The sequence below is a fragment of the Ostrinia nubilalis genome, chromosome 6, assembly GCF_963855985.1.
Source record: "Ostrinia nubilalis chromosome 6, ilOstNubi1.1, whole genome shotgun sequence".
NCBI lineage: Eukaryota > Metazoa > Arthropoda > Insecta > Lepidoptera > Crambidae > Ostrinia > Ostrinia nubilalis.
This window is the reverse complement of record NC_087093.1, coordinates 2,378,293-2,399,039: the sequence shown is the minus strand read 5'-3', so window position 1 is coordinate 2,399,039 and position 20,747 is coordinate 2,378,293. Positions and strand designations below refer to the sequence as shown.

Below are 20,747 nucleotides of genomic sequence, written 5' to 3'. Positions count from 1 at the left end.
TGCCTTCGATTCCAGTATGTCCAGGTACCCACATGAGGGTTACCCTGTTGTGCCTTCCAAGTTTATTCAGTGCCAAGATTGCCTCCAGAACGAGTCTGGATCCAACCCTCACTGAGGCAATGGCTTTGAGTGCTGCCTGACTGTCACTTAATATGTAAATGTCACGCTTTTTATGCGCCTGTTCTATATTCCTTACTGCGCACATGATTATAGCATAGGTTTCAGCTTGAAACACTGTTGCAAACCTCCCTAAGCTTTCACTGTGCTCAGATTGTTTGGAGTAGACGCCCGCTCCTGTTCCTGAGTTCATCTTGGAGCCGTCAGTGTACCAGATCAGGCTGTCTTGTTGACGTTTTAGTCCTCTTTTCCAGTCTTCCCTTGTTGGTATAGACACTTTGAAATCCTTGCTAAACATGTACCTAGGCTGCATTGTATCACAACCCATGTCCATTATTGCATCTAATTGAGGATCGCTCCCCATCCTTGTGTGCTTGGTGCAAGGTTTGGATGTACTCCAAAGTCCCGCCCCCTTCAGTCTGTGCAGCGCCTTCCTTGCATCTACTTCTAGCGCCAAGTGCAGTGGGGGCAATCCCAGAATAATCTCCAATGCTGCAGTTGGCGTAGTTCTAAACGCACTCGTTATTGCTAGGCATGCAGTTCTTTGCAATTTGCCCAGTGCCGTTCTGCACGTCTGTAACCTAATTCTAGGCCACCAGACAATGCTGCCATAAAGTATTATTGGTCTCACCATAGTTATATAGATCCACCTCATCACTCTGGGACTAAGTCCCCATGTCTTCCCGTATGCACCACGACACATTCCCAGCACTCTCATAGCCTTAGCTATGACCGTATCTTGGTGTTTACGCCATGTAAGTTCCTTATCTAGGATTACCCCTAGATATTTCACTTCATTGGTCCAGGTTATCTGTTTACCATAAAGGTAGAGATGTCCTAGCCCTGTTGTATTTCTCATTTTTGTAAATGCAATAGCATTCGTTTTTCCCGGATTCACCGAGAGGTGGTTTTCGTCACACCACTCTTCCAGTGTGTTGAGGGCTCTTTGCATGATGTCTGTCACAATAGTTGGGAACTTGCCCCTTACCATAATTACCAAATCATCTGCATATCCAACCGTGTAGAGTGGTCCTTTGTTAAGTTTCACAAGTAGTGAGTCCACGACCAGGCTCCATAGCAAGGGTGAGAGTACCCCCCCATGCGGGCAGCCCTTGACAGTCCTTACACTCATGCACTCTCCTTGCAGTTCTGATTGAATAATCCTGCCTTTAAGCATACAGTCTATCCACCGACATAGAGGTAGTGGTACCCCGTGGTCAGAAGCAGCAGCTCCTATAGAGACGAAGGTAGTGCGGTCAAATGCCCCCTCTATGTCGACAAATGTCCCAACAGTAACCTCCCTACTCTCAAGAGCCGCCTCCGCCCTGCCGGTTACATAGTGTAGCGCAGTTTCTGTAGATTTCCCTGCCTGGTATGCACATTGTAGCTCATGTAGAGGAAATCTTTTTAGTGGTCCTTGTCTTATGTACTTATCTACAAGTTTTTCAAGCGATTTAAGAAGAAAAGATTGTAGACTTATTGGCCTATATGCCTTAGGGTCGTTGTAATCCGGTCTACCTGGTTTAGGTATAAAGATCACTTTGACTTCTCTCCATACCTTAGGTATGTATCCAAATGCTATGCAGGGTTTGTATAACCTGAATAGATGAGGATTCAGAATGGAGATTCCTTGCTGCAAGAGAATTGGGTAGATCGAATCTGGGCCTGGTGCCTTGTATGGTTCAAAGCTCCCGATTGCCCATCTCACCTTAGTCTCATCCACTACTCTTTTAGCCGTAACCCAGTCGAGCTTGTTTGTTGTTCTATTTTGTTCCTCCACGCTGATTGGATCTTGATCATCGTTTAGGACCTGTGATTCAGGAAAGTGCGTTGCTATCATTGTTTTCAACGTATCTTTGCCTGCTTCCGTATATCCCCCCCTCTCACTCCATACTGTAGTGAGTGGGTTCGCTTTGGTTGTTGACATGGCCTTTGTCAGTCTCATGCCCTCGGGAACTGAGTTGATCATCTCACAATGATCCCTCCATGCCTTCCTCTTTGCCTTTCGCACCGCTTTGCTATACTCCGTCAGTGCTCTTCTATACTCTGTAAAGTCATTCCTAGCTCTTGCTATATTGAATGCCTTTCTTGTCTCCCTTCGTAAGAGGGCTATTTCCTTGGTCCACCATGGAAGTTTCTTCGATCCCGCCTCGCGTTCCGGGCAGTTATCCCTCCAGGCAGTCTTCAAGGCATTGGTGATTCGATCAGCGTCAAACTCTATTTCAAGCACAGAGTTAAGTTTGCATTTTGGTTCACTAAGTTCCGTCCTTAGGTCCCGTTTGAAGTCTTCCCAATTAGTGTTCCTGGGATTCCTTCTTTTTATTGCGTCTTTTCTTATAGGAGCATTATACCTAAAGCATATATAGTTATGGTCAGACAATGATATCTCGTCCGAAACATACCAGTTAGTGATTTTCCGGACTGCCTTTTTACATGCAAGCGTCAGGTCAATCACCTCTGCCCTCCGGGCATTGAAGAATGTAGGTTTGTTACCCTTGTTAATAACATGTGTTTCAGAACTCACCAGAAAATCCAGTAACCTCTCTCCTCTGGCGTTGTTGTTTGAGCTGCCCCACACAACATGATGAGCATTCGCATCGCAGCCAATGATGGTTTCCAGATCTTCTTGGTTGCCGTGTTGTATCAGATCCTGCATTTGCCTTGACACAGGATCTGCCTTTTCATATGGGAGATATGCCGATGCCACTATCACTCCTCGCAAATCCCCCTCCCTTTGGATCTTCACTGCTGTGAGATCCCTGTAAGAAAACCTGGATAGAGGAATCGCACTTATCCCATTTCTGACATAAATGCAAGTCCTCGTATCATTAGTAGAACAATTATACATATATTAACATTCCACCTGTGCCGCCGAGTCCTTTCACCTCACCTTTGTACAGGTAGGGCTCTTGGATTAAGGCGATATCATATCTTTTGACCTTGAGCTCTCGTGCCATGATGGCAGTCGCCGCTTTGCAGTGATGCAGATTAATTTGAACGCACCTTAAACCCCCGAAGAGAGCTGCAGACGTCAAATTCTGTCCCCGAGCTCGGTCTCCTCATCCGCGGAGATATCATACTCCAGCGGCGAGGACCGTCCCAGGTCCAGGTCAGCTATGGCTTCCAGCGAGCCTATGGATGCGGGAGACGGAGCGGCAGCAGGTTCATCTACCACCAGCTCCTCCTCCCCACCCCCAGTCCCTCCGGATAGCCCTTCACCCGCACTAGGTCCCGCTATCGGTTCCAAGGCCTGCTCCTCTGTCCGCGGGCAGTCTTCCGGCACCGCCACCGCATCCCCCCGCTGTTCAGCCGTCACACTGGCACTGACCGGTTCATCCCCACGCCTCACATCGTACTCGAGGAGCTTGAAGATGCTCCGGTCAATCCCAGTGTTCAGGATGTACTGACGGGCTTTAATGTACGCCGCAGAGGCCTCGTCCATCAGGACGATTCTCCTGACCGCCATCCCCTCTACAGTGGAGCCAACAATGCTCCAGTTCGAGGTCTTCAGGCTCGGATGTAACCTCTGCAGCAACCTCATGACCCGCCCTGTGTCCTGCCTCGTGACGTTCCTGGATTTCCAGGCCATCTTTACCGGCTTTGGGAGGTTCTTAGCCTCCACCACCCTAAGCTCCACACCATTGACGGCAGTACCATCAAGTGTGCGAAGCCACTTCATAGAGCTCTCCCCCTCACACCTGAAGAGAATTGCCCCTGACTTCAGGTTTCCCATGCTGACGACAGGGATGGGGTCCGGCGTGATCTCCAGTTTATCAAAAATGATACCCTGAAGCGCCAGATACTCCTCCTCGCCTAGCCAGGTCCCTGGAAAGTCCTTAGCGGTGATCGCCATCTTATAGATGTTCAGAGCCGCGGCATAGGACTGAGTTTCCTTAGTCTTAGCACGCTTGGCGCTGACCAGCACTTGGCTCTCACCGCTGATTTCCCTCGCCCTTTTAGTTCGGTCTGCCGTTGAGGTGGCGTCCTCAGCCTGTTGCCTCCGCAACTCACTTTTCCCCCTTCTCTGGCATCCCGACCGCTTTTTGCGCCTCCTTCTCCCCTGCGGATCGCCGCCCTCCGCTGCATTAAGCGCAGTGCCACTGGTGTTACCCTGCGGCCCTAGCGCCTCACGCACATCAGGCAGTCGCTGCTCGGGTGGTGCACTGTGTGGAGCCACACTGCCAGAGCCGCCCCCCTGGTTCAGGCCGCCTTCACTTCGCACAACGAGACCCCGTGGGTTCTCGGCGCTCCGCTTAGGTGCCCGCCCCATGTGGGGAGCATTCCCCGACGGTGCCACCCCACTCCCTGCACCTGGTGCGCCCTCCACTTCACCTTTCGGTGCCTTTATCCCTTTCGGGACCTTTGGCCCTCCCAATTTGGTCTGGCCCCTGCTGCCTCCTGCAGCTCCTCCAACACGCAATTGCTTGCCCCCCCCAGAATACGTAGGGCAGCCTGAGCGATGCTCAGGGAGGGATTCTCCAGCCTTGCTGGTACCCTCCTGGGGTAAATCACTTTTGGCTTTTGCGCTCATGTTGGTTGTTGGGGATATTTTTGAAACCCGTGATGCCTCCTCTAGCACCACTGCCACACTTTTTGCTCAGATTTTCCATCGAATGGCTTGTGGTAGCCGGTTGTGGTTATACCGCCACTGTTCGGTTGGGTCCTTTCTGTGTCCATCCAAGGCCGCCCGCGCCTCCTCAACCTCTGGTTGGTTAATGGTTATACCGCCATTGATTCGGTAGCTTAGGACTTTTGTTTCAGCAGCGGTCCCTATAAAAGTTCGCTGCTATGACTCATCTATCATCAGGTTACAGCGCTTTTTCTTGGGGGGTATACCACGCCATTGGCTCCCCAGCACCCTTCAAGATGAGCTGCAAGCAAAAGGTTGTAGGCTGATTGTTTTGATAAAGCCAAGGCTGAAATGTTAGAAATAAAAAAAAACTTGCATATTCCCCATTAAAGGACCTATTTAACTGAACAGAAATGTTTTCCAAGCATTTTCCAAGATGGGGGGTAAACTAAAATATTATTTAATGAAAACAATAAGCTTCATATCACGTAATTTATTAAACAATTATAACAGCGTACAAATAATATTAGCAATTCAACAACACGATTATTTAGACCTTTCAACACTAATATAAATTAACAAGATAAAATATTTTTTTACATACACAGACAAATATTATAATATTAACGATTAACCAAAGATTAGTGTCAAGTTTCATAAATAACAGAAATAGTAAATTTTCTCCCAATAAATACATTAAATTTTGTTAAAAGGTACATAAATCTAAATTGAATGGTAGAGATCACACATTTTAAAAACAATTTCTTATACAATGTGTAGAATGCAAAATTATTTTGTCTGATATCTAAATACTGAAAGTTTCACACAATATTTGTACGGGTTGCACCACAATTTTATTATAATTGGTACATTTCGTACTAACCGTAAAATATTGTAGAGTCGCATTGCATTTTACTTTATCGCTTGATGTAACTGTTTTTGCGATTAATTTTGCAATGTGACCAACAAGATCTGTTTTTGGTTTTAGATATCAGAACAAAATTTATATTGTCTCTAGAAACACGAAAAGAACTGGTATAGATCGTTTCATCCACGAAGACGCGCCCCACCATTCTCGCGCTAATGTTTGAGTGTTATCGGTACACGCTAAATTATCCATGAGTGCACACGCACACTACAATAATGACGCTCGGATTGCTCGGATCAAACTCCCCGCACCCCGCGCTTCCCTCGACCAAAAATTGATGGGGCGCGTATTCGTGGATAAAACGATCTAAGGAAACATGAGTATTAAAGATACTCTCTGTATTGAAATAAAAACACTCATAGGCGAATATATGAAATACATAATTCAACAATAATGCCCTCATTCAATTATAATAAACCTTAGAAAGTAAAAAAAAAATAACCCTGAAACTTTGTCAAAGCTGTTTACGTGACATTGGCGAAATCGTGGTTTTCAAAACCAAGTCACCAACCAAGTAGAATCTTAGAAAACTTTAAAAATTTAATCAGACAATATCGACATCACATCAAACTACACATTTTGATTGCAAAATACAATTATCTAAGATGCTACAGCGATTAGCTTGATGTGCCCCTACCTTTCATTACACGCCAACACGTCGCCGAACAAGTTAAAGCTCGCGGTTGGATTCTCCGCCTTTTACGCGAACGTTCGCGCTCAGTAATCAACAGTAACCGCATTGCGACCGCAGCGCCGAATGGAAGTAGGAACGGCGCGACACACCCGGCCGGTGCTTGCGGTTGGCGGCGTTTTGTTTCACACGAAAAACAATTGAAGATGGAAGATGGCGTCAAACGATACGTTTTGGGGGATTGTTTTTTAGACGAATCACTGTCTTAGAATTTTTTAGGTTTGTAGTTAATAGAAGAAGCGATTTATGATGCATATTTTGTAATTAGCAATTTAGAGCTATAGTCACATTATAATAAATTGATATCCACCGTAGGTACTGCGAAAAGAACCCTTCCCTATGAAATGTTTTATTTTGTGCAAATAAAAACTTTAATTTTATTCATTCATTAAATTAATGGCAGTGGTACGACGAGTATGTTTAAAATTTATTTTACCATAAACAAAGCTTTCAAAGAAAGTTCTTGGCTACAGTGTTATTTTGTTTAAAAAATTCGTGATAACCTATTTTTTTTTTTTTATTTTTTTTACAAAACCCTATACATTGATTTAGTGAGTCGATTACTAAACTAATTAACTCAAATATAATCAGTGCCATATTAAAGCGCAAATTTTAACAACTATCAGTCAATTAAATCTAAGTTGTAAACATGAGTATAATGGAAACGATGAATTTTAATTAATGTAATTATAATTTTGTATCTACTTGTCCTCATCAAGTCATAAGTTTTATATGGTAACGAGATTCTTTATGGCCACTAAGAATTACTTACTATAAGCTATTTTAATATCAATATCGTATGCTCAATTATTATAAAATTGAATACGAATAAAATCTAAAATTCTTAAGTATCTATTAACACAATTTTATACTCTAATAAACTAATAAATATTTTAGTGTAAAACAGCAACTAAAAGTTAAGTGTATGAAAAATGCTTTAGTGTAAGCAGTAAGTAAAAGTAAAGCAACCAATTAAATGTTTCTCTTAAAAAATGTGCAATATTATCTATTTACGTTAACGTTCAATTTTGTTTAGCGTCGTGTTACGGCATAGTGCTTTACCGAAGTACATATACACAGTGTGAATTTACCCTAAAATTAAGCACGCCACATGTCCTAATATTAGGCTAAGGTCTCATGCCAACTACGAATTTACTCAATATTAGACCTTAGATTAGTTCTTGAAAGCGCTTATCTCCCAAATACACTAAGACTTTTTTGTTTTTTAAATTCTAATTGAGCACACAAGACTCGTAAGTTGGTATCATGTACTTGATGTTGATGAAGGCGTCAGGTCCTCCGTAGCGTTCCAGGATCTGAAGGGTGTCTTCTATAAGGTCGGCTACGTTCTCACCTCGAGTGGTGGTGTGGTCAATGCCAGAACCCAAGCTGCCTGTAAGCAAACGAAAGATTGTTAAAGGTATGTGATGCGCCATTACTCAAAAACTTAAATTACCAATAAAATTATGACCAATATCGAAGCTCTAAGATCAATTGAACATGATTAAGGTGTCCCGACCACCTCATAAAGCGCTGGTTGCAGGCCGCTACCAACTGGTCATTATGGAAATCATTGAGTCATTTTCTATTGCTAGATGATGATGGTGATGATGAATATCAATCGAAATATGTTTTAAAACAAAGTGAGTCATATCAAAATAACCATTTGCAATATTGCGTAGCTAACGCGTTGTTGTATTGTTATTTTTTTCAAGCATTCGCCAAAAATTAATCGAGGTCTTTTTAGAACCAACCATTTTTATCTACAAAAAATCAGCCTCTTAAACGCAATACTCCGCAAATTAAGTATCATCTGCATACACGATGGGAGTAAAACATCATCACTGCAAGTGTTTACCAATACCACACTTCATTAATAGCACTCCAAACTATCCCCAAACAAAGGTATCACGAGCAACCGGAGCAGCCATTTGTCCGCGGGTGATGCGCATCGATCATGCGCAAAATAATTGACACGACGCGAACGTTGTTTACGACCTAACAGACTTGTCAGCGAGGATTAATTATGTGTTACCAACTGCGTGACACGCGAATTATTTCACGCCCGCGAGCGACGCGTAAGCCAACCGCGTAGTTTATTATTCCGAAATGCTTGGAGGGCCATTGTTTTTGGGATGATGGTTTCTAAGTGACCCTCAATTGAAATAAATAAAATTATATCAATTAAGTAGTAATAAATAGAGACCCTTTATTGCATACCACATAAAACTGACAATAATAATTACAAAAAACACAAAAATTTAAACAGCTCAATGCACGTTTTCGAGAGTTCTTTGAAATAAACATTGGGAGGAAAACAATTTGGGTGAAAAACTTGAAAGCTTGATTTTCCGTCTGGTGTAAATAATAAGGCAATAAGTATTTGCTTTTATTTACATTCCTGCTACTAAGAAATCGATGCTGTTGCTTATGCCTTCAACATTGTCAGCTAATGGAAAACTGTCACCGCTAGTTTCCCTGTTATAGGTCAAGTAACAGGTGTAATAAACACGTGTATAGCGATACAGTCAACAACAATAATCTTGTTAGCCGGCACTATGCTAATGCGATGCTAGCGCCAAATTATATCGTTAAACGCGAGTTATCACACCTACCGAATATAACTTGAATCAATTTAAATGATGAATACGTTATTACGATTATGATGAAGTACCTTGTAGACCTTGTAGTTGGATAAAGATTTTACCTCAAAGTTGAAAGGTGAGATTATGTTTCAGGATTTTCTTTCCACTAATGACAAACAAAAGGTTTTACTAATAAAGTTAAAAGATAAGGCTATGTTTTAGGATTTACTTTCCAATAATTACACATAATTGTAATGAAGAAAATGATTACTAGACCTCTGAAAATGGCCTTAAGGACCTTATAGTACAAGTATATTACATCACTAAAATACACGGCCGTTGTTGTTTATTAAACTATGTCTGAGAACGTTAAAAAGTTTATGGGGCGTCATACAAAAAAGCCCACAAATCAAATATGTATAATGTAAAAAATATCAAAATATTAATTCCCAAACTGAATCCCATTTATTGATAATCAAGTTTCATCTCTTAATCAAAAGAGAGGACACATTTCTCCTATGCAAATATGCCTAAATTAGGTAACGTAAAACATTGCGTTGTCTGCGACCTTCACGCCTCGTCAGCGCGTCACATACTTGCGGCTGGTGTTAGGGCTTCGCATATCTTATTGCATCTAACGCTTTGTTAGCGACTTATGTAATATTTAAAGGTGACATAAGATACAGTACAGAGATAGAGATATTAAAATTTGGTTCAGAAAATAAGTTTGGTTTTCATGACAATTTATTGCGGTTTTTATGATATTAACGTGTATAAAGGGCTCTTTTAAATATGAGGTTTGGGGCCAGATGTTAGTCGTTCGTTTGCAGATCTGCAGACGGGAAATTGTATAAGAACTGCGTCAGCATAAAAATGACAATTACCAGCACTGCCGTGCTAACGATATCAGCAGTAACTCCATTTTGTGGCAACACTATAATGAGCTCTATTTCAGATGATCTGACAGGAGTCTTTTTGACAGCAAAATATTGGAGTTACTGCTGATATCGCTAGCACGGTAAAACAGTTCATGAACGGACTTGCAAATGTCCGTTTGCAGAACATTATTATGAGAGCTGCCTTTTAATAAAATTGACAATTAACAATAAATCCTATTTGGTCTTGCAAACGAATGACTGAGGTCCTACTCAAAATGTCTAATTTGAAAGAACCTAAGTATAGAATCATGACATGTGGAGGTTTTAAAACATTACAACTGTGCGAAGCAGAGGGTAGGTTGCTGATACTCAATAAATTACTTACGGTTTCTATCCTTGAACAGGTTGAGGGTTGGCAATATTTGCCTGTAGTACGGCACCAGCGCTTCACCGACTCGATCACAGCCAGTCACTATCATCTGAATACATTTGAGAGCATGGCAGATGACGCTGGAGCGTTTCGTGGCTAGGGCATCTGTGAAAAACGTAAAAGAATATAATAATAAACGACATTAACCAAGTGTCAGACTGGCCGTCTCGAAATCAAAGTATCGCTGGTTCGAACCCTGCGACCGCTGGACTAGTCCTATTGTGGTGTAAAACGAGCATATTTCGGTTAGTATGAAGGGTTGGCGGGACCTTAAAAAACTAGAACCACTATTTTGAGACTGCCTAAGCTGGTAGGCGCCGGTGCCTCTTCCAGATTTACCTGACAGGTGAGCGCAGAGGGTTTCCAATCTCAAAATGTATGCAACGAGAATACTCATAATTCAACTTTTATCTAAATGAATACAATAGAAGCACTAGAGATCAGTAATAAAATTAATTAGCTAAAACGCCAGCGAATTCAACTCGCTTTGTTTTAAGGCATTTTCTTTATCTCAAACACTCTCAAAAATGAGATCTCCTCAGCTGTAACCCAATACTCCGCCACTGCTTAAACAATAATTCCGAAATCGCGGGATTTCATTATTTTTGACGTGTTTTGGAGCGCGATTCAATCTAAATAGATAAGATCAGGTTGCAAGAGGCATCTGATTGTGAGAGATCTGATATCTCGCCTAATAATTCAACAAGAATAGGTGGAATTCTGGGCTTTGACTGGGTTTGAATATGTATTGAAATATTTGTTTTAAAGCTACAAAGATGTTGACATATCAAACCCACCAAAAACATTTTCATGTAAAATGTTGCCAAAACGAAACCATAATGGCTCGCACTATGAAAAAGTTTTAAGATATCTTATAGGTAGAGCCAAGCTTCTAACATTAACCCAATGCCTAACGCCACTCTCGGGGCGGAGTTTTGGGCTTACACTGTGTAGGTTTGTTGTCAGTCAACACGACGAAGAAGAAGACCCCAATCTTTAACTAGACAAACGCTACTCCTCAGTCAAAATATTGCAGCACAGCCGTTTATGAAAAAAAAAACTTTGCGATAAAAAAAGTTTTATTACTTTAGAGTTTGTTTAGTTAGGACGAGTAGGTAGAGTTATGCTTCAACCACACCAACGCGTACAGATCGCCATCGCCGACGCGATCATAGGGAAAAAACTGGTCGCGTGAACTGTCATAGGACGCGCAACCTGTCATTGGCCTTTGATCGCGCCGGTGATGGCGATATGCACGCGTTGGTGTGGTTGAAGCTTTAGAAGCTACAGGCTATTCCGTTTCACTTATTTACGGTTTATTATCTTGTTAAAATATCAAGACGATATCTAAAACGAAACTATGATAAAAAAGCCCATACTCACTCTTGATAGGAATGATGAGCTGAGGGACCACTGGAAGCACTTTGTACGAGCCCTTCTGCACCAGGTCATTGATGCCCTGCTCCACGATGAAGTTGAAGGGATATTTGCCTTCAGCCAACCCGTCGAAGAACATCGGCAGGTAGTGGTGGAAGTCCAGCTTTTCTATTGGCACCTGAGCATAAAACAAAAAGTGAAGTCTTTTTACTCTCTCACTTTTCACATTATAGCTAAGTAATAAAAAACATGAAACCATTTTCAAAATGGTTTTACATTTCGATTTGAAATTCATTGCCCTGTGGGGACGGCCGTAAAGAATACAATTCCCCACCGCCAACAGGAGGCGTGTCGTAAGAGGCGACAAAATCCTGTAGCACGAGATGGGCAGCAGCGTCTGCGTGCGAAACTAATTAAAAAACTGCGCTCGCCAATCCGCCTGCCAAGCGTGGCGAGTATCGGCAATAATCCCCTTAATGCAAAACATAACAGCCACCAGGCCTTTGAATTCATAGCTTAGAAAAATAAATTTCCCTAATTAGGTAGAGATACTTAGTAATTAGTATATCAAGTGATAAACCTATGAGATATTTGCCTACCATAACAATTACACAATTTACCTTCCATCCAAGTTTCTTCCCGAAGTTTGTGAATTCGATGGACACCGGAAACTCGCCTCTTTGGTAGCACTTCCGGAACATTGTAGGCCTCACTGGCAGAGGGTCGAAGACTCCACATTTTGGAGGCGGTAGCACTCTTGTATTCTTCTGAAGTGCTATCGCAAACAGAACAGAATATTTATTTATATAAAGAAAGGGGAAGGCAAGTAAGAATAGTAAGGAATTTGTGAAAGTGACCTAAATTGGTTGTTGAATATTTTGCCAACCTGTTTTTTTCGTGTAATAGCGAGCGATGCAAGGCAATAAGGCAGTACCTACTTGATAAAGTTTTACCTACTGGTGGAAATTAATTGTATTGTTAAAATTCCTTTAGATTCGGGTGAAACAAAGCACGGCAACAGCAAAGTAAGAGCACCCCACACTTAATTTTTTCACGGAAATGACGAAAATATCGTGATCAAAAATCTAAAACGAATGCGACTGGCTACACTGGTTTAAAGTCACCGATTTGTACTACCAACTAAAAAGTATATTCACTCCACCATTGTAAAAGCCTCACAATAAGCTCAAATCAAGTTACCTTGTATCGTGAAAGCTGGCACTACCCTCGGCTTCTTCAGCTTATGCCCGTGAGGATAGTTGGGGCTCGGTTTCTTTAGCGAATGTCTGAAATCCTTCCCACACTGATCCGGGGCACACGGAGGCAGCAACACCATGTTGGCGGATCAGAAATACATGTTACAAATAAATAATCCAATAAAGATCTAAAATGTTGACACAAGTAATAAAATAAGAGGGTAAATTTGTTTAACGGGGCTCGACTGTGATTGTTTATTTTGTAATATGATCGTTGCCAGGCAACCGTATCGATTGATCGACGGTGGCGGCGCGCAGCGGCTTCGCTTGCTAGTTAGGAGTGGTGTACACAGTTGTTTTTATTAGAATGCATATTTTTATAAAAACTTTAATTTGTCTTTTATATTTATTTTATATTTATCTTTTAAATCATATTTATTGTCCGTGTAGACTAACTATACCGCGACAAATTTTATGATTTCCAGTTGAACAATTTTAGAACAAAAATAAATTATAAAAAACGTCTCTTATTTCCGGGAAAGCAGAATGGAAAATGCGAATTGGCTGCTTAGCTAAGTGAATAAACTCCGTATTGTCAAGCGTTTCAGCTATGAAACTGTTCGACGTTCCTGACGGAAAATATAAATTGAAGTTTTTTTGCTTTTTTTACGTTTTTAGCATTAATTATTCTCATCGCCAGCCGATAATTATGTTTTCTTAGAAAGGACGGCAAGTTTGAGCTATTTTTAAGATGTCCATTGTCCAAATATTCTCTGAAGGAAGCCTACAATAAATAGATAAAAGTTTGCTTCAGTACCGGCCCTAACGTTCGGCCCAGGGCACATAATATTATATTAGCGGTGAGGAATTTTATTACATTTTAATATAAGGTATTTCCACAATATCTTTATTCTGCGGCAACTCCGCTGAATTTTGATCGGTTTCTGCTTTTCTTTATGTAGAACACGAAAAATTCTTTGATTACTTTTTGTGTAAGGAAACTTAAAAGGCTTCAAGTATAAAGAAACAGAAGGTTTACCCATTGATTGCTGCTGAATTTTGTGATGTCTTAATTTTGGGGAAAATACAGGGTAAAAGAGAAAAGGCAATTTGTATGGTGAACTCTGACTATCTTATTTTGAATTTTTTATAGACGGTTGACACAACACTTCAGGCTAGATTTTTTTTGCATTAAACTACCTTTTATAACTTTTCTACTGTGCAATGTCAATTATTATACTGCGTTGGAATTTGCATTCACTTTGTAAAGTTAATTAGGAAAATTATTAAAATTAAGATTTTTCAGTAGGTACACAACCTTAGAATAAGACAATTTGTGTCTTACACCTATTATAACACGTGTAAAGCTACTTAACCTGTAATCATTTTATGTCAAATTGGTATAATGTATTTCTTAGAATTCTTTCAAAATAATGAGGTACTTTTATTTCAAATTGTACCAATAATGTAACAATAACGGCCTGATTTCCTTGTATTTGTTATTATCACTTAAAAACCTTTCATTGTATTACTTGCAACAAAAAACTGTATGAAAAACTATGTACCCAAAGTAACTGACAAGAAAATCCCTATTTTCTATCAGAAATACGTTTTAATTTTGAATGCGGCTAAGTCGCCTGTCTGAGCTTAGCCTATTACGATGGATTTCACGGTAAATTGAACGGACGACGCCGCCGAGCGTTCGATATTTAAAATTTAATATGGCATCATCTGTCCGCCGCATTATGAAAATTTTTATATCATCTTGGAGGACAACCCGTGTGCACCAACCTTTGTAGTGAAATATGCAATTTTTAAATAAATTTTTGGCAAAAAGGTTTTATATTTTATCAGTTTTTAACAGACTATAGAGGTTTTAATGGAAGTTAAAAGCTACTATAGGCTATAGAGTACATTATTATTCTGTGGCTATAGTCCTTTCAACGATTTTGAAACGTCAAATGGCAAAAATCAAAAACTTAGCCCATATTATTTGATATAGGTGACCCACGCTGAACTGTCCCACCAAACTCAATGACAGGGGGGCGCTACCATCGTTCAACTATATGGTTTCCAACATGGCAAAAATCGGAACTAGCGATCCGGTATTGACGGTGGCGCCCCACTGTCAATGTCAGGCATAGGACAGTTCAGTATTTTGGAACTATATTATTATAGCGCCCTCCGGTGATGTCATATTTTAAAGTTGTCCAACGTGGCAAAAATCGGAACCAGCGATCTGGTATTGACGGTGGCGCACTGGCGCCCCACTATCAGTGTAGGAATTTCTAAAACAGTGAAAATATTAGTGGCATAGCCATCTGCATACAAGTAAAATGGATTTCACAATCGAAATAACAAATAGCCAGTACAAATCGCAGAACACACGGCGAACTCCGTCCACCGTATCTCAAACTTGTGAAATAAGCGAAAAACCCCCACAACCCCACAAGCAATTTCCACCAACTCCAAGTAGGCTACTGTGAAACGCGGGGCAGTCAATAGTTTGAAACGAATGCTGAAAAAAGCGGGAGAATGTCGGCTTTCGGCCGATACCTGCCTCTTTTTTCCCGGTTTCCCCACTTTTTTCGTTTTCCGTTCTGCCCCGACCCGAATCAGTGCTTACCATGCAGAACTGAACAATTTTAAATTCGCTTTTATGGCGGAGCTCACTCTGGGCCGGCTGGTCGAGGATTTTTTACTTCGGCGAAATTGAAGACAAATTGTAACAAAGGTATTCAGAAAAAAGTTAGTATGATGTAGACATACGCCCATATTCACAAACGATGCTTGCTTAAGTAAAGAAGCAAAACGAACGCACAGCGTTGAATAGAGCTCTGTGATTGGTTCGTGTGACCTCATAGTAATGTTTGTGAATACGGGCATTAGATGTAGAGTCTGTATGATGTTACTGAATCAAAATGTAACTATTTTCCATTGAAGTAAAATTACTACGTACTTAGTACATTATAACTCAATGATATTTTCTTCAATGTAGGTACGTTCTTTACGGTTTAACAAGCTTCATCTATAAATGAATATTAAATAATAATGACTGTGGCAATATTACTTCCAATAACCGTATTCTATCCTCAATTTCAATTTAATTTGAGAGCTATGGTTTTCTTGAAGACAAAAGTATGACCTGATGTTGAAAAAGATAATGTTAAACAAATTCAAACCTAAATATTTATATTAAAATAAATTATGTTAATCCTAAGTGTTATTATACTTCTTACTTTCAGTTACCTACATATTTTTTAGCTCTTACTTTGTGATATTCTTTGACAGATTCTAAGTAAAAGAACGCTCACTCAAATAAGTTCGAGAAATTCTAAATGCTTGAAGTTTGAACTTAACTATATTAAATGAACTGAAAAGTAGTCAGTGCAAAACAGCGTAAGTTTTATCATTTTTGCTGTAAGTGACCGTGAAAATTTAAAGCAAAATATCTATAAACGTCGCAGTGCCATCAAATTTGATACTTTATACACAACACTTCCATTCGAGCATCGTCGGGGGAGACCGCTAGTGGCATATAAACTAGCTAGGTACATCGTTCTACTAGATTTACGATTGGCTAAGTAGCAGTCCAGGCTCACGTTCCACCCATAAAACTGATTCAACCTTCAACGGGCCACGAATAAAAATCTAACAGCGCTAAAGATATAGAGCTTGCCAAAACACAGGGGTTAGATTGTGAATTTTATGGGGAATTTTAAATGGCTTCTTGAAACTGTAAACTGATGGATTCAAACGGGAAACATGTTCGCGCATAGGCGTTGGCGGTTTGTAGGTTTTCAGCGTGAAATTGAGCAGGTTGTGAAGGTCAAATTCAAATTCTTTATTGCTCCATTTTGGTATACAAAAAGGTTTCAGGGTTTTGAGAGGAAAAGGGAGAACTTTTATGTCTAACTAAGACTTAATTCTTCAACAAAAAACAGATCAATCAATATTAAATAATTTATGAAAATAAATAAAAAATCGCATGGTAACATGATGAAATAACAATAGCATTTTTTTATTATCATACAGAGGAACACCTATAATGAGAAATGTAAAGGTTCTGAAAAATAAAAGATTAGGCCCAGACGAAACAATTTTCTAAACCTTTTGATTGATTGAACGTTGACCAGACTTCTGAAAAAACCGTTACAAAAACCAAAGTCAATTTGCTTAGGTAATTTTCTATTTGTTCATTTGTGAAACACTCTTTGATGTTTTGTCCATTATTACCTGTTTGTATTGAATATTTCTTTTCATCGAAACGAGTGGTAAAATCAGTAAACAAGCAATAAGTGGAAAAACATCGTGCAAAACAAACTTCCAATGAAATCCAATACGGATACGGGACTATTCATAACAGCGGTGTTTCTCTCAATTGGCTCAATCCCCTAGTTATCTGTCCAGGGGTTTGCCAAAACACCTTAATGAACCGCTGTATTTGTAGTGAGCATCATAAATAACATCGTCTCAAACGTACTAACGATGCTCCACGAGTAAAGGTAGTAGACACACACCGCAAATAAGCTGGGCTCTACCGGGCTACTTACTCGTGTACAGACCGGTTTAAGTTGGTTAATTTATAATACAGACGTTAGTTGTTTGTTTATGTACTATATTTTAGGTTTTCGAAATTTATATTAAAAATGTTACTGCAGAAAAAACACTACAATGTTCTCTGCAACAAGGATTTCAATTGTCTGCACACAATTTGAACTGACACTTACAAGCAATGCCAGGTCGATGTAAATTATGTAATTAAAGCAGTTTGTATTCCAGCGCCCGCTGCTGGATCCATCAGAACCAATTACAACGATATGCAAACTGCTCACAATAAGGGGAGTGTAATTTAAAATCTTGGTACTGATATAGAGTGTCTAGATGTGGCATAAGCTAAAAATATTTACTTAAATTTGCAATACGTACTAGTTATAGGTGGCTCAACGAGAGTCATCACAAGCAAAGATTTGTATCTGTATACGCTACCTGCGCTGATTATGTTCTTTTTGTCTCGTTTGCAGACATTAACAGCGTAGTAGCTAGTGTATTCGATATTTGAACTTCAATGAGTGTAATGTATTATTTGTGTTTTGTATTCGAATATTACGTCATCAGTGTGGGTGTACAGGTTTGCCTCAACTTTCGTTGAGCAACCTACATAGTATTCATTTCTTTACATTTATTTCTGTCATAAAAAGTTACTCTCTTAGTTTTGAATCCCCGATTTTATACTGTCTTTCTTAGTATAGCTGAATTGAGTTACAGCTAATTTCAAGAAAAATATTGTATTTGATCTGTATTCCTAATAAATGTTTCTTTGCCTATATTTGTAAGAGGTAATCTCTCAAAGTACAGATCTGATTTCTACGAATTATTTACTAAGATAGCTAAGCATATTCCGAAGTGTTTCTTTTTGGGATTATACTAGATTCCAATAATATTATTTTGCAAGGTTTGGATTTTACCCTACAATTGGTTCAATCAAGTTAATATGGCACGTGTAATTTTACAAAATGTATTTGTCACAAAAAACTGTTTGTTTGAATTTATTTGTTTCTTACAATGTTTTTGGAGCTCATACTTAGATCCATAGAATTAAAACACCTAGAAACGGACTAAGCGCAAAAAAAGTGAGGCACTTACTTATTTTTTTCTATAAATTCTGACATTTGACAAAGTCAAACACTAGTGAAAACGTATGGATGTTGGATGTCATGTGACATAGCTGCACGCACATGATCATGCACAGAAAATATTATGTCAAGATTATGTGAAACAACATGAACATCACTTCAGCCACATGCCTTAACCTGCTCAATATAGGCTTTATCTATGTATATCTATAAAAGCGAAAGGTCACTGACTGACCGATTCACTCACTTATCACGAAATCTCAGAAACTGCAAGTGATAGGAGTCTGGAATTTTGCGTGGGGTTTCCTTTTAGAACGTAAAACGGGATCCACGCGTACGAAGTCGCAGGCGGCCGCTAGTAATAAAAAAAAAACGCACAAATATAACTAAGCACACCGAGATGAGCTGATGTTTGTGTAGCAACTTATGTTACTAGCTTTTTCCCACGGCTTCACCCGCGTGAAATTTCGTTTGTCACAGATCATCATAAATATAATTTGTTATGCCTATATGTTATTTTGGGTTATAAACAATAATACTGTAAAGTTTCATCAAAATCCGTTCAGTAGTTTTTGCGTGAAAGAGTAACAAACATCCAGACATCCAAACTTTCGTATTTATAATATTAAGTAGGATATTAGTAGGATAGGATGTATAGATTTAATTTTATTCTTACTGCCACATCTAGATTATTTAGCTCGCAAAGGTGCCCTAGACAATCTTTCGTAAGCTCCCTGCCTCCTCTCATAAGCCCGTAACAAATGACTCGCCGCTAAATATTCCGTCTACACCACTGACGATTGTTATTAGTATGTTTCTATGTTTTTCTTGATAGACTCAGTTTAAGATGTTTGTGTGATTAGAGTTAAAGTTACAGTTTACTGTCAAATATGGTTCATTTCTTAATTTAATTTGATGTTTCTTTGTGTTACTTGTAATATTGACTTAAGACTTTGTTCGGTTACATACATGCTTCCTTCATAAGCAATTTACGCCCGTATTTACAAACATTGAGATCTTTCAGTGCGCGTGGAGCCACAGGGTCACACACGAACCAATCACAAAGCACTATTCAACGCTGTGCGTTCGATTTGCTGCTTCACTTAAGCGAGTATCATTTGTGGATACGGGTGTTAGATCCTTCATAAGCTATTTCTGACGAAAATATTAAATCATATCTTTTTGTTTCAGGTAAGTCAGCTGAAAACTTCTAAGTTACCTGAGGAAACTAAAGTTATCACTATGAAATCCTCGTACTGTTTGAAATAAACAATTGAACGTCACAAAGTGAGTATTTAGTTGATAAACTTACCAAAACACACCCGTCGTAAAATTAATCAAGACAGCATGTTACGAATATTCTAACTGGTATTAACAAGACAGGGTGTGACGTCACGGAACCTATTCGTCATGACGGATCACCAACGCGGCAACGTTATGCATTCGGACGTTATGTCGAGAACTTAGAGCGCCTAATAGATGGCTCTGTGTGTATGTTTGGGGTACATTGTGTTGCAAACGCGAGTGTTTGTTAATTCGATAATTATCCAGACCTACAAAATGTAGAGCTCCATAATTATTTATCATTGAAAATCAAATTTTGACCTTATACCTTATACATTTGTCACCCAAATCATTAAAATATCATTGCAAGATTACTCGTAAATGTCGTTCATATCACCCGCAGAAAAATCTGATTTTGCATTTTTCTTCTTACTTTCATCAGGCCTATTCATCTCCGCGAGTTTACATCGAAAACAAAACACGCACGATGGCCCACCTACAGGATACTATTCGACAAGGCCTCACATACGAGCGAACATTGACTCACGCACGCGTATTCTTGTGATGTGTATGATGGAAGAAAATAAAGAAAATGGTGTACTAAATACGGTGCAGTATTTAACTGCCTAAATAATAATAAAAACACAGAATGTACTTTTTAAGTTTCCTCAAGACACTGAGAGGTAAATAAGTAGTTAATATTATTCATGATAATTCATGCTAAATCATGTATTTTCTCCGCCATTTTCCGCAGTTTGGCACCTCACGTCACTTTTATAGGCAAGTACATAATTAAGACCTTTATGAATAGATTAATCTATTTATTTTAAGCCAAACCTCTATTATTAAACATAGTACTTGCTCTTGTTCTTGCTCGTCTCTAAAAACTTTAAAGATTTTCCTCACACATCCATTCAATTTCATTTCGCAATAACATAATAGTATTTAGTACATACGACTGCGTCTAAATCTGCAGCTTAATATTTTAGCTCCGGCTCTTTGATAGCACAAAAACTGTTTGTTTTTCTCAGCAAATTTATCAGCCGTCGCTATGA

The 20,747-nt window shown here is 39.6% G+C and overlaps 3 protein-coding genes across 3 annotated transcripts in view; 1 reads left to right on the top strand and 2 right to left on the bottom strand.

The window, feature by feature from the left end:
* Positions 1-20,747, top strand: part of LOC135072400 (CUGBP Elav-like family member 4) — an 825,344-nt gene that overhangs the window by 268,887 nt on the left and 535,710 nt on the right. The window lies entirely within an intron of this gene.
* On the bottom strand, positions 2,788-3,842 carry LOC135072874 (uncharacterized). The gene is made up of 2 exons (XM_063966908.1): positions 3,121-3,842; positions 2,788-2,876 (listed from the first exon to the last, which is right to left on the bottom strand). Exon 1 carries the CDS (start codon positions 3,794-3,796, stop codon positions 3,149-3,151), a length of 648 nt encoding a protein of 215 aa, XP_063822978.1. The 5' UTR covers positions 3,797-3,842; the 3' UTR covers positions 2,788-2,876; positions 3,121-3,148.
* On the bottom strand, positions 7,468-13,022 carry LOC135072873 (parkin coregulated gene protein homolog). Its single transcript, XM_063966907.1, has 5 exons — positions 12,777-13,022; positions 12,197-12,351; positions 11,583-11,754; positions 10,155-10,304; positions 7,468-7,699 (listed from the first exon to the last, which is right to left on the bottom strand). The coding sequence occupies exons 1-5, from the start codon at positions 12,910-12,912 to the stop codon at positions 7,539-7,541; spliced, it is 774 nt and encodes a 257-aa protein (XP_063822977.1). The 5' UTR covers positions 12,913-13,022; the 3' UTR covers positions 7,468-7,538.

Excerpts from the sequence above, each read along its gene's own strand:
- LOC135072873 (XM_063966907.1), bottom strand. The coding sequence starts at position 12,912 with ATGGTGTTGCTGCCTCCGTGTGCCCCGGATCAGTGTGGGAAGGATTTC. Across the intron at positions 12,352-12,776 it reads GCCAGCTTTCACGATACAAG|CACTTCAGAAGAATACAAGA; the intron begins GTAACTTGATTT and ends TGTTTGCGATAG. Across the intron at positions 7,700-10,154 it reads CCTGTTCAAGGATAGAAACC|GCAGCTTGGGTTCTGGCATT; the intron begins GTAAGTAATTTA and ends GTTTGCTTACAG.
- LOC135072874 (XM_063966908.1), bottom strand. The coding sequence starts at position 3,796 with ATGAAGTGGCTTCGCACACTTGATGGTACTGCCGTCAATGGTGTGGAG.